At 35.6% G+C, this 14,780-nt stretch overlaps 3 protein-coding genes across 3 annotated transcripts; all 3 read left to right on the top strand.

The window, feature by feature from the left end:
* The first annotated feature begins 2,592 nt into the window (after positions 1–2,592).
* Positions 2,593–4,440, top strand: LOC106301992. The gene has a single exon (XM_013738494.1). It carries the CDS (start codon positions 3,023–3,025, stop codon positions 4,196–4,198), a length of 1,176 nt encoding a protein of 391 aa, XP_013593948.1. The 5' UTR covers positions 2,593–3,022; the 3' UTR covers positions 4,199–4,440.
* A 2,110-nt stretch (positions 4,441–6,550) lies between these two features.
* Positions 6,551–7,441, top strand: LOC106304649. Its single transcript, XM_013741050.1, has one exon. The coding sequence runs from the start codon at positions 6,906–6,908 to the stop codon at positions 7,401–7,403; it is 498 nt and encodes a 165-aa protein (XP_013596504.1). The 5' UTR covers positions 6,551–6,905; the 3' UTR covers positions 7,404–7,441.
* A 5,687-nt stretch (positions 7,442–13,128) lies between these two features.
* Positions 13,129–13,928, top strand: LOC106303756 (probable calcium-binding protein CML16). Its single transcript, XM_013740072.1, has one exon. The coding sequence runs from the start codon at positions 13,292–13,294 to the stop codon at positions 13,778–13,780; it is 489 nt and encodes a 162-aa protein (XP_013595526.1). The 5' UTR covers positions 13,129–13,291; the 3' UTR covers positions 13,781–13,928.
* Positions 13,929–14,780: the final 852 nt, after the last annotated feature.

The raw sequence follows: 14,780 nt of genomic DNA on the forward strand, positions 1-14,780 counted from the left end.
TGTGTGAGTTAAATTCTAGTTTTATTGATGCATGTTATATATTAGTGATGTATGTTTAAGTAACATTTTAATGATGCACGTTTTTTAAAATATACATTATTAAAATTATGCACGTAAGGATAACTCATGAGTTTTTTTTTGTTGATTAAATGACATTATGTCCAAATTTATTTAAAGATATTTTTTTAAGGTAACTGAAAAAGACAAATGATAAAATATAGAGTTTAAATTCATTTAAGCATATTTCATTAATATAACTGAAAAGACAAGTAATAAGTTAGGCAGTTTTATTCGTTTTAGGATATTTCATAAATGCAACTGAAAAAGACAAGCAAAAAAATAGAAAGTTTAATTAAAGTAAGAACATTTTTAAATGAGTAATTTTTTTTTAATAATATAGATAGTGTTTATATATTTACGCATATAGTTTATTCAGACTTACCAAGAATTATCTTATTCACGTTGGATCCATCTCACTATCATAAAAAAGTATAGATAATGTTAGCAAGAACATGTTAGATAATGAACATTTTAAATGTCAAGTGAAAAGGACAAAGCATGCACAATTTAATCATTATATATATACAAATTAGATTCGACGAAACTAGTCCATTCACGTCTATTACTCAAAAGACTTTTGATAAAAAAATTATTTTGATTAGATGACATCTCTCTATTATATTTTTCAATTCTAACTTAACATTTTTAGCAAAAAGAAAAAAAAAACTAAACATTGGTTAGTGAATTGTAATCTAAATGTTTCGCTACACTGATCGACACCTATTATATATTTTTGCCACTCGTTTGTACCATGTGTTTACATCAAATTGAACTTTTAATCAGATTCCTCAAATAGAAGAAGAACCCAAAGACTTAATTAAGAAATTGACAAGAGACCTCATACGGACTTCATTCATCTTCATGTATACATTCTTTCTTGTACTCAATGTTTATGTTAATTCTCTTGTTTTTATCACCACTCCATCTTTTACTATATTTTTCTCTTATAACTCTTTTGTAATTGTCCGCTTATTTGTTCAATAATGTTTTTTTTTGCTTTTACACATACACGTTTGGACGGTTTAAGACATTGACGTGCATATTAGAACACCCTCAGCCATAGTATGAGGGCAGAATTCTCAAAAAGTAATTAGATGCTAACTAATGTTAAATCGATCAAAAGAATTCTCAAAACCTTAGATACCCATCAAATAAGTTCTCACAAGTTTTCATTTGAAAACTATTGAATAGGTAGCTAAAGTTTTTGGGAACTTCTTCCATCATTTTAACCTTTAATTAGCATATAATCACTTTTTGAAAACTTCATTCTCATACCATGGATGGAGTTACTCTTAGTTAGAATGATCCATACAAAATGACCAAAATCGACTTCTTGTGGAAAAATGTCATCCTGTCATTATCAAATAGTTCCAAGTAACCAAATAGTGATTGGTCTATTGGTGTACGTAGGCTTGGTTTCTCTATAAAATTGAGAAGTACTCTCTTTGAAACGAGTGCTACTCATAACGGACTAGTAGAATAGAGTTGGATTCATTGCAATACCCTGAGGATTATGAAGACAACGATCAAGGCTTAGCGGAAAGATACAGCTAGAACAATGTTGTAACTTTTGTTTTCTCCTATTTATCAATATCGTAGCTACAAAATTAATGAATTCGATAAGATAAAAAGATACCAGGAAAAAAAAACAAAAAATGAATGCTATCACATCAACTTAAATTGAGTTTGATATTTAAATTCTTCCTCGGCTTTTACTAAATTCAACACAAAAAAGAAAGAAAACAAAACAACCCCAACTGAGCATCTCTGACCCATAACACTATTTTAGTGTCAAAACCACACTATTTTATTGTAGTTTTAACACTAAAAACAAATTCATTTCCAACCACAACACTAAACTTGACACTAAAACCTATTTTATAATATTATATATATTTAATTTTTTAATTTTTTGTTTCTAATAATATAATTTATTAATAAAATAAGTGAATAGTATTTTAGTGGAGTGAATAGTGTTTTAGTGTGGTGAATAGTATCACACCAAATTTGGTGTAAAGTTATAGTGTTACACTAAAATTGTGTGATTTTTAGTGTTGGGTTGAAGAAGATTTTGGGATAAAATTCACACTAAAATACTCACTCTATTCCTAAATATAAAATTTTTTAGGTAAAACACACTTATTAAGAAAGTTACTTTTTATTTAAAAAGTAACATTAAAATTTTAAATTAAAAACTATTCAACCAATTACAAAATAAAACTATTAAATTTGATTGGTTACACAGTTTTTGATAAACTTAAAGCTACTTAGAAATATTGGAACATCCTACATGAGAATAGCTTTGGCCCCGATACGGACCCGGGTTCGAATCCTGCTGGCCACCGTCGATTAAAATGGGGTGAAAAAGACTGCCCTCCAAGATGCCTTCTACGGAGGTGTATTTAAGCGTTAGTTGAGTTATTTCCGGAGTGTCTGGATTAACTGAATTATCAAAAAGAAAAAAAAAATACAATTCTAAACATCCTATATTTAGAAACACATGGAGCAGTGTTTTGCATGTCTTTAGTCGCTTTATTGTAAGCCTACTTTATCGATCATATTCCCTTTCTCTCTCTTGTTTTTCATTTTCTTTCCCTAACTTCTATAACCAGTCATTTATAATGAACTTTAATTTGAAAATAAAAAATCGGTGGGCCAATTGAAAAGGGCAAAAAATAAATAGAAAAGAAAAAGAAAACGTAAAGCTAAAGCAAACACTCTCGAAGCCTATAGCTAAGCGTCACTACACATTCCAGCTCTTTCAAATCTCCTCAGTCTCCCATCAAAATACGAGAAAAACATAAAAAAAAAAGAAAAAGTTAAAAGAAACCCTAATTTAAGATCCGATCGTCGTCATCTTCACTCCTCTGGATCTTCACCACCCAAAAACAAAAGCACCAAAAATTCCAAATTTGGAAACTTTCTACCTCTGTCCTGTTTCAAGATTTTGTTCTTGCCCGAGATGAAAGACAGAGGAAAGAGAACAGCAACTGAGCGAAGAAACGACGACGTGTCGTTATACTACAGCACACCGTCAGAGTTCTCTTGTCGGAAACATCCATCGGTTTCCCCTGTCGGAATCTGCCCGTACTGTCTCAACGACCGTTTAGTTAACCTCGTATGCTCCCAGTGCGGCGAACAGAGACTCTCTTCTTGCTCTTGCTCCGACATCTCTCCTAATCACGCCGGCGTGGAACCCGGAAACGTCAGGATCTCTTCTCTCATCGACGAGGAGACGGCGAAACAGAGGAAGACGACGAAACAGAGTCGAAAAACAGAGGACGTTGTGGTGTTCAAGAGGAGTAGTAGCAGCTGCGTTGAGATTAGTAAGAGGAAGCATCATAGACTCTCGAGACTCGGGAGGTTCTTGAGGAAGATTAATCCAAGAAAGGAAAGACCTTTCGATGAGAACAACAACAACGATACTTGGCGTTTGGATTATAACAACGACGGCAAGACACTAAGGGTTTCGAGATCGAGATCGCTTTGCAGCTTCCGAGGAGGCAACGTGTACTTAAACGGATCGGAAGAAGACGTGTCGTCTTTCTCCGGCGCGAGGAGCTCCTTCTCCGCCGCGAGAAGCTCGAGCGTCTTCGATACGACGACGACGGAGACGCGGAGGAGCAACTTCGAAGGGAGGAAGAGTAATTTCAGCGAGACGACGGAGACGCGGAGGAGTAACTTCAGCGAATCGGAGCCGCCGCGGAGGAGCTGTTTCGAGGCGAGGAAGAGTAACTTCAGTGAAACAGAGTACCCACGGAGGAGTAACTTCAGCGAAACAGAGCATAAACAGAGTATAAATAACCATCCGCGGAGGAGCAACTACGAAGCGGCGCCGAGGAAGAGTAATGTCAATGAGGAGCAGCATCGGAAAAGTGATTCGTCGGCGATGAGTTTCACGAGGAGGGTTATGTCGATGAAAGAGAGTTACTTTACCGGAGGAGAAGAGCCTGGTTTCATTGATCTCAAATTCGATTCCTCTGGAGGAGAAGTGGTGGTGAACGACGGCGTTTTGGAGCACGGAGGAGGAGGGTCTTGTCGGTTAACGACGAAGGATCGAGAGTTGAGTAAGAGTAGAAGGAGCTTCAAAGGATGGAAATGGATTTTTGGACATCATCATCATCAAAGGGATTTATGAATCATGATGATGATGATAGAGATGGTATTTATGGGATCCAGTAAGGAGCAAGCAATGGAGTTACGGTGTTGTGTGATCCGATGTCAATCTTAGTCAAAAAGCTTCTTTTTTTCTAATGGTTTATCATTTTGTTTTGTTGAATATTTATATATCGACGCATCGGACTGCAAGTTTTGTGAGTTTAAAGGATAGACATGAGATTATGAGTGTAACAACACAACTCAACTATTAACCGGTTTTAACCAAAGTCTTATTCTGTTGATGTCATATGCTGCTGGAATTTTTTTTTTTTTTTTTTTTTTTTTAGAACAACACCTCTTGTTAGAAAATGGTACAAACCAATAGTTAAAATCAGTTTGCATCCAAACTCGTCTGAAAGTAAATTCTAAGTTAGCAAAATGAACCACATATAGATAAACTCATAAAATGCATCCAAACTCATTCATATCTACAGACTACAGAGAAACAGCATTTTCCTAATCACTGTTTTCGTGAATTGAGAGGTAGAGCATCTATATATATATTTTTCTTTATGTGATGATAAAGCTTTTACAGGGTTTGAAGCCCATCTCATCTACATAAGTTTTGGCTTTTGAAATTTCATAATGTTTGGCTACTACAAGCAGTCCAAAAACATATATTTTGTAAACTTTAATCAAAAGAAGATTAACCCTGAACTGTTGATTTTGCTTTCTGTTTATGTTCAATCTGTCTTTCGATTCATCTGTCATTGGTAGGGCTGTGCAGATTGGTTTAAGCTTGTTGCATGGGCCTATGCAGGAAAAATTGGCGCTATATTGATTGATTCTGGCATGAACTTGCTTTATTTCTTAATCACTTATAGCAGGTCTGCATAAATTAATTTATGGCACTGGCACGGTTGGTCTGTAGATTTTTCGACATGGTCGGCCCATAAAATTTTGGACCACTATAATATCATTAGTCATCGACTAATTGGCATAATTAACTGATTTTTTTTTTTTTTTTTTTTTTTTTTTGTAATCTAGGGGTTCCCCACTTACGTGGGTCATTCCCCTGAGTCCGGTTAGGCAGCGGTCCACTTCACCCGGGAGGGCTGTACCTGGGCTGGGGACAAGGCCCAACACCCGATACCGCATTTGGTGACAGAATGGACAGTTCGCCTCCGCCTGGCGTCGAACCCGTGAGCATGACAATTGGCCCACGGGGTTCTTACCAAGTGAGCCTCATCTCGTCCATAATTAACTGATTTGGTCGAAGCTTTTAACAAGATACATTAACACAAATTTTGAATCAACTTGATGCAAGTTGAATTATTTTTTTATACATGGCCAATTTGAGGCAAGACTAATGACTAAAATGAAAGGGCAAATATAGTAAAGAACCGTGACATATCGTTTCTGATCATGCTATAGCTATAGCTATAGTGATTGGGATGAGCTTGTTGAGGTTTGCGGTAACAGATAGAAATGAGGCCGTGAAACCATGACTTGCTAATGGGTTTGATTAGTGTAATAAAAGCGGTTGTACCGATTTGAACGATTAACAATTTTATGACAGAACATGATTGAAGTTTGAGAAATTCGATCACTTACACTTCATGTAGAGAAACTTTTTTCTTTGTTCTCTATAACTATATATGGGTCTGGTCCTGAGATTAAAAAGTTTTCCAAACTGTAGTTATACTATTGTAAATTGAAATAGAACCTTAATCTATATACTTTCTATCAAAATAGGATCCTATTTTGTAAACAAATTCCCAAAAACAAAAATGAAGGACTTAGTGCAAATGCACTCTGAGCACATGTTTAGAACTTACACTGTTGATATGAAATCGAATAAATAACAAATTCACATTTGGTTTGTTTGTTATTAACATTCATGTAAAGATTCATGAAAGTGTCATTTGATTTCTCTAACTGTCGCTGTATAATTCTATAAATATAGTCTTACCGATTATAAGCATGGTTTAATTATGATTCAGTTTATTGTCTTGGCCATATACTATAGCTTTATCCGGTGATCACTTAGGCATGGTCCTTTTAGAAATGGTCAATGCACAATTTGCCAAACGTATCATCAATGTTTCACCCTATATTGATGTTCCGGATCACATAACCTTTGCTTTGATCTTTATTAACAAGATACTTCGCGTGTACACAATGGACAGCTTTTCACAAAGAGATTTGAACTAATATCTTTTTTTGTTCACATGAACTTTTTTTATAATTTACTTATTATAATTGCCATTTTCCAGAAAGATTTGTAATCACATGATCATTTCAGATTCTAGAACTATTCGAATTTAATGCGTAAACAGCATACACATTAAAAATAATAATTTATTTTTAGCTACAAAAATCAGAAAAGGCTTTATAATCTGATATAAACTCATTTTCTTCGTCCATACCCTACCAAAAGAATATCTTAAACGAATGGCTACATAAAGGTAGAGTGTTATTCAAGAAAAATTAACCACCATTATCGTAATCTCATGAGTTCTGTTCACAGATTATATTACCTAAATAATACTCCAAATAACTTCATTTATTATGTTTTTGCTTCCTTGATTATCCATTTCTTAATGTCTTCCTTATAGAAGCAAAGAACAAAGAAGTTCCTTCAAACCAAATATCCTAAATTACTACAATATGTTAGGATATAGTTTGTTCTTTAATTTCTTCCATTGTCTTTCTATTTCTCATTCGACTCTCTTATTCAAGATTCCATGGAAGATCTTAACACATATGCAGCTGATTGCGTCGTTGTATCGTGTTGTTGCAACTGTCTTGTTCTCCAACTCGCGATCTTCATCTTCCTTGGACTTCCTCAAAAGCTGGTCAAGAACACGAGAAAGTGCTACACAAAATGGGGAATAAACCGAAGAAGAAAACGAATGGGTCTCGGTTGTGAATGTAAAGAAAAAATCGGGGTTGATTCGGAATGGATAAAAGAGATTATGAGTATAGAGATGGAAGGCTTTGGGTGTATTGAAGAAGTTGAAAAATCTCTGGAGGAGTTTTCAAAGAATGGTGAGTTTTTGTTTGGGAGCTTCTGGGGACAAGAGAGAATTCAAAATTCTTCGTCAATGTCAAGTTGTTTTAATTACAACTTTGACTTAAGATTTGTAAGTCGTTATGAGATAATAGAAGAAAATTTCTACTCATTGGATTATATATTCACAACTTCACATATTGAAATTAGTGGAAATAAAAATATCCACTAGGTTGGGATTTTGCTTGTTCCTAGAAATCCATGTTATATTAGCCAAATTTTTATAAAAAAATCATATAATTGGCAAGTTCTTGTTCTGTTAACATCCGCATCATACATGGTTTAATAAGCAACTAACATTTCTCAAACATATAGTGAAAGATTTAGGTTATAAATATATAGTAAATACAAGTAGTATGTGATATTTGTCACATTGACCATCGTAAAAGTCGATTTTAAATAACGCAATGTGTAATACAAAACTACGAAATCAAAGAAACTGTAGTCAGTATCCATCTGAACATATATATATATATATATATATATATTACGACGTTCTTGTTTATTAGGATCAATTCAAGAAATGAAAAGGCTTCCTTCCAAAATAATCAATTCAGGAGAGAACTAAAAATGTGTGAAAACAAAGAGGCGTGTGCTCTTACGCATAAGAAAATTATTACAATGACTACCCAAGAAATAACAAAAACGAAAACAGATCTTTAAGATAAGAGAACTGACAGTAATAGCGGCCATTCTTTCTGGTCGTCCACAACAGTCGCACAAGTTGCAAAGTCCATCTAAAAAATCACTGTTCTACACCATTTCTAGGAGCATCTCCAACTGAAGAACTCATTTTAAGCGGAGCAAAATTTTAAAATGAAGATTTAAGGGTTGGTTACTGTTAGAGGTGGATTTACATCCTCTTTCAATGCCCATTAAAATAATGAACTAGATCCACTTTGTTAGTAAACCCTAGACACCTTTCTTCTATAAAGAAAAAGCTACATTCTTGTGAGAAATGATCTCTTCTTCTCTTCTCCATTTTAGGCCTAGAACACTTCTTATAAAGTGTTTATAGATTCTTAGATTTACTTACACTTGTAATCATACTTGTAATACAATCTTTGATCAATAAGCTCTTTTTGATGTTCATTTTCCATTTGATTTCTATGTTGATTTCTCTTAAGCCTCAAGAATCTAATCATTATCTTTAGATTCTTTATTGTATGATTCCAACAAACATCACCAGCAACCCAACAAACACGCCGTTTTTGGTTCAAACAGTTGGCGCTAGAAAGAGGGGGCCAAAGAGAACTATCTTCAAAGCAAATCAAACTTGGAAGAACCCTAGATCTACCAAAAAAAAAAAAAAGAATGAAGTATCAATGTCGTTTGTTTCTTCACGAATATACACGTCTTTGAGCAAGAGAGATAGACCACAAAATGGGAAAGTTCGAAACTTTCTTCAATCTCGATCCGCCGGTGAAGTTGGCTCCGAGACACGATCAGACAGAGCTCGTCCACATAAGACCGAAAGTCTCGGTCTTTGCCGGAGAGAGAGAGCTGCGACTTTGACAAGTTCAACGGATATGATGCGAAGGAGAGAAGAGATGGACCAGGTTGAAGCTTTCATGAGAAAGCTTTGCTTTTGGTATATGTCATCGACGCGTCACTGACGGAGAGAGAATCCTCGTCTTCCTCGTCATACTCAGCAAGGTCCAAGCCCGACCTCACAAAATGACAGCTCCATACTCCGTATACCCAATCATGAACCAGATCTTCGAGCCCTCTATCTTCCCAGGAAGCAAGAAACTGGTCTCTCCTCTCCCTGGAACCAAAATCTATCGATCTCAGACATGAAGTCCGCTCCGCTCTGCCTCTACACCTATGATCTTATCATGAAGCTTCTGGGACTGCTTGTGACTTTATCTTGGTGAGAAGCTTCAGCATCCTCCAAAGAAGAGAGAGAGAGAGAGAGAGAGAGAGAGAGAGAGAGAGAGAGAGAGATGACATGAGCTTACAAACAACACCACACCAACTCGCTAGCGGTTTGACAGAGCTTCTCTGCCCGACGACGAGTTCACCATGACCAGAGGAGTCGTAAAGTTTCGAACTTGAGTTCGTTTCAATCATCATCGAGAGCTCCTCAGCTCCTCTGGTTCCAGTCAAGTCTTCCCAAGTCTGCAACGATGTTTGGATCAAGACTCTGATGGTTCTCGCCTCCGTCTATACGTCTTGTTTCTTCATCAATACACGGAGAGAAAAAGAAAAGAGTGATCTTGAGTCAATCACCTCGTCACCAATTCAACGAACAGAGACAACCCTGAGATAAGAAGAGTCCAATCATCTCGACATCTCAAGACAAACAGAGACATCCCTGAGATAAGAAGAGTTCAATCATCTTGACATCTCAAGACAATCATCCCGCCAAGATCCTCGGCAAAGATGTGGAGTTAGGCAAGCCACGTTCTCGTCTAGCTTCTCTTCACCTCGCTACACCGATCTCGATCTGTGACCAGCACCAGACACGATTGGATAAAGTCATCAACTTTGGTGATGGCGAGCAAACGTACTTGATTCCAGCGTAATGTCGCCACAAGATGTTCTGAATCAATGATGAAACCCCATCACACCTCCATTGAAAGCTCTTGCTTCTCTCTGCCGACTTTTTTTGTGACACGCAGAGCTCACCACCATCTCAGCTGAGACAAGAGCGATCCATTGAGATCATCTCTTTGGAGACACGCCGTGCGAAGTGTTTGAGGTCGAACTAAAGCGTGACGAGGAGCAGCTTCATTTGTTGCGTTACTGATCTCAGATTCAACAACAGAAACATATGATGAAGGCATACAAGTCGTATCTCAGCGATAGGATCATGACTCAATCACGGTTCATACGGTTGCGTACAAGAGACTGAAGAAGAAATGAGTTCGAGCTCATTGTCTCTTCTCGGCAAGCACGTTCTTAAGTTCTGTTTCGTCATATGTCAGCAGAAACATTAGTAGCTGTACATCTCAATCGTATCGGATTCTATCCCGGAAGAACTCAGGCCTCATCTCAATCTTGGCTCTGATCTTGATTCTCGACTCTTTGCCGATCACAAGCTTATGATTTGGCCACACTTCACACCATTATGTCATTGGGGCTTAGTCACCTCGTCAAGTACTTGATCAGCATTCTCTGCAAGTGGAGATAAGAAGAGTTCGATTCATTATCTCTTTCTCGGCAACCATTTCATCTTCTCCACGGCAAAGATAAGTCCTTTAAATTACATTATCACATGCTTTCGTGACTTTTAAATAACACATATGTGTCACCGCATACATTATAACTGTGATTTAAATCATTAAACAACTTTAAGCTGCTTATCCTCTTATAAGTTTGATCGCTTACTTATTGATTATGCCAAAGTTGATTATGTCTTTGGGTTTACATTGATCTAATCATGATTGTGTCTTTCGTGACCAGTGATCGTTGGACCAAAGAATCAACAAGCGCTCGCCACCATCATGTCGTCACGCTTTGAAAGACATCTACGAGCTAGTCGGAAGCAATACAAACAGCACAAGCCGGTACATTTCTCAACATCATCATAGCCTAACAAACACACAAGCCAACAACTTGCTTAGCACACACGATCTCAACACGAGACTTCGGATCAGCAATAGTTCGGTAAACGTGTATTTCAGGCACATGTTTAAATTGAACTTGCTTTTTATTAGGCACGAGTTTGCGGTCGACTCGCTTATTGTTAGACACGAGTTTACAAAAACTCATCTATGGCTAGCCATGAGTTTACAGAAGCTCTCCTTCTACTAGGCACGAGTTCTCAGTAAACTCGCCTCTGTCTTAGCATGAGTCAAGTAAACTCGTCTTTCGCTAAGGACGAGTTTAAAGCAAACTCGCTCGCTTTTTACTAGGCACAAGTTCGAAATAAACTCGCCTAAACCGTCATAGGCATGAATGTGTCTAGTTCATTGTCTAATAAACCCTATTCGTAAACTTCGCAGAGATCGATTTCATCTCTCTCAACGAACTTGGGGGGACTTACTGTTGGGGGTGGATTTACATCCTCCCTCAAGGCCCATTAAGACAATGAACTAGGCCCACTTTGTTAAGAAACCCTAGACACCTTTCTTCTATAAACAAGGAGCTACCTCCTTATGAGAAAAGATCTCTTCTTTTCTTTTCTATTTTAGACCTAGAACACTTCTTACAAAGAGTTTATGGATTCTTAGATTTACTTACACTTGTAATCATACTTGTAATACAGTCTTTGATCAATAAACTCTTTTTGATGTTCATTTTCCATTTGATTTCTATGTTGATTTCTCTTAAGCCTCAAGAATCTAATCATTATCTTTAGATTTTTTATTGTATGATTCCAACAAATATCACCAGCATAAACACCGTTTTTGGATCAATCAGTTACTTCAACCATGAATCCTCAGAAAATCCTTAAAAGTTTATTTATTTGCAGTCCTTGACATTAACAAAAGTTACTAATATTTATGAACAAAAATAACTATAAGGACCAAAAAGAAAATAAAAGATAGTTTTGAGGATTTGAAGTTGGGTTGCAATGACACAAAACCTCAAAATTTGAGGATTTGAGGTTGGGTCGGAGATGTTCTAGCAAACACTCTATGAACCACAACCTTTGCTTCCAACCCCAAGTGTAAGGCAGTAAGGGGGGACATGCTCTTGCTATACTTTCTAGGTCCGAAAATCTGGTTCTATCATCATATAAAATCCATCAGCATTGGCTTACATGATCACTGCCATACTATGATCCATTAAATTGGCATACTAAACCTCATCATGGTGTACTTTTGCATTTTCAATGCATTATATGGTAATAAATTATAAATCGTAAACTTCAAAAAAATAATTGTGTTTATTGAATTTATTAGTAAAAATTGTTGAAAATAATCAACTAAAATAATGTATTAATAATAAAAATTTAATATGTCTTTAATATGTATAAAAATTTTAAAACTTGTATTAAAAAAAAAACAAAAAGAGTATTGAAAAGTTCCAGACCAAAATTTGTAATTATGGTCTAAACATCATCATGTAATATTATTTTGCAGTAAGGATCGGTCAATCCTGAAACATCTAGGCTATGGTTAACCACGCATGTGTGGTCAGATGTTAATACATGCTCGGAAAGGAGTTAAACGCTATGTATTAAAAATTTACTATTTTGACTTACCCATCAGCATGATAAGACGATTTGAGTATCTAATTCCCACGTAGAATAACCGGGTGTGCCTATCACTGGTAGACCGGTCTCTAAAGGAGTAGTAGGGCATTCAAATTCGGATATTCCCATATTATAAAAAAAACTCTAGGCTATGGTGTTATTATATCCAAAGTTCTGGGACCTTTTCCTCCTCTACCTCCTCCACAATCCCTTCCAAATAATCCATTTTAATACTCTATTTGTTTCATAATAAGTGTCATTTTAACATTTTTTTTTGTTACATAAAAAGTATCACTTTATGATTTAAGTGCAAATTATATTTATTTTTAGCTGAAAATTAATTGCAAACTGCATTGATTTTATAAATAATTTTATTTATCTCAAATACTATTGGTCAGAATGGAGTAATTAATAACAACTTACATATATTTCAGCTATTTCTTAATCTGTGCGAAAAATGTCAAAATGACATTTATTCAGAAACGGAAAGAGTATTTAACAAAAAAAAAAAAAAGAAAAAAAAAAAAGCATAATTATTGGACAAGAATATAGTTGTGTGATGTGCTTCCTAGTTCCTACCCAATTTCCGAATTAATGATCTCACCGTCAATCCGCTTTAATCTGTCTCCACATATTTAATATCTCGTCAATAATTGAAAGAAAAAAATAAAAATCAAACACATCTAGAAATGAAATAAAGATAAAGATAAATGAAAATGTAAATTTTGATTAACGACGCGGGAATACAATACAATCACAAACAGCAATAATAATATTTTGTTATTTTCAACTTCGTCTCCATTAACGCGCTTTATCCACTTAAGAACTATTCATCCCCAAATCCAATTCTTTTAAAAACCCTAAAACTGAAAACTTCTCCAAAAAGTTATCTTCCTTCTTCCTCCGCTCCATCAATGGCCTCTACGAAACCAACCGATCAGATCAAACAGCTCAAAGACATCTTCGCTCGCTTCGACATGGACGGAGACGGAAGCCTAACGCACCTCGAGCTCGCCGCTCTCCTCCGTTCCCTCGGTATCAAACCTCGCGGCGATCAGATCTCTCTCTTCCTCAACCAAATCGACCGTAACGGTAACGGCTCCGTCGAATTCGATGAGCTCGTCGTCGCGATTATGCCGGATCTCAACGAGGAGGTGCTCATTAACCAGGAGCAGCTCATGGAGGTTTTCCGCTCGTTCGACCGTGACGGTAACGGTCAGATAACGGCGGCGGAACTTGCTGGGTCAATGGCTAAAATGGGACATCCGTTGACTTACCGTGAGTTGACGGAAATGATGACGGAGGCTGATTCTAACGGTGACGGTGTGATTAGTTTCAATGAATTTGCGCATATTATGGCCAAGTCCGCCGCTGATTTTCTTGGATTAACTGCTGCTGCTTAATTCTCTTCTATGTCTTTGTTTTTGATTAATTTATTTTTTTTTTAATGTCCAGCTTTGTATAAATGAAACTTGTGTAATTTAACAATATTTATCTCTGTTCTTCTAATTAATTTATGATACCGCTGGAGAAGGTGACGTCAAATTCTTATTTGGTAAATATTAAATGTTACTCCCTTAGTTCGTGAAATAAATAAAAGTAAGATTTTCTAAAGTTTTTATGTTTATTAAAAATTCAATAAATATTTATAATTTAATTTTTTTTTACTTTATTATACACTTTCCAATAACTTTTCACCAATGAAATTTAATCAATTCAAATATTTTCATATTTAATGTTTCTTAAAAGTATAAAAGTACATTAAACATATAGAAAATCTATCTTTGTGGAACAAGTAAAAAATCTAAAACATCTTACTTTCGGGAACGGATGGAGTATAAAATTGACTTTTGAGTAGATGTGAAATAAATATGTAGTATATGGTTATTTTTTTTTATAATAATACGTACATATTTGAAATAAAACAGAAATAGATGTTAACCAATACTCTCTCCGTTCCTAAAAGATAGATTTTTTAGTATATTCACACATATTAAGAAAACACATTAAACTACCATAATAAATGTATTGTTTTCTATAATTTTCAATTTTCGATAACTTTTAACCAATAGTAATTCAATAAAATCAATTAATTTTCTTGAAGTTTACAATTTTTTCATAGAAAACACAAAAAATACATCTTTTTGAAACAAACTTTTTTCCTAAAAAGTTTATCATTAAGTAACGGAGGGAGTATGACATAACAGTAGTCTATGACACTTCTAAAACCAGCGCTCATTACTCATTACACAAAGTTTTAAATTACTTTTAGTGTTTTGATTTCAATCTTGTAAGCTTCAAGTTGTAGATGTGCCGAAGCAACTGGATTAACTGAGCCAATTGCAATGGTGAAGTGTTTAACGATGACCCATAATGGCCGAAAGAGTCAAATCATTGAAATCG

Source organism: Brassica oleracea, chromosome C7 (assembly GCF_000695525.1).
Source record: "Brassica oleracea var. oleracea cultivar TO1000 chromosome C7, BOL, whole genome shotgun sequence".
NCBI classification, from domain to species: Eukaryota; Viridiplantae; Streptophyta; class Magnoliopsida; order Brassicales; family Brassicaceae; genus Brassica; species Brassica oleracea.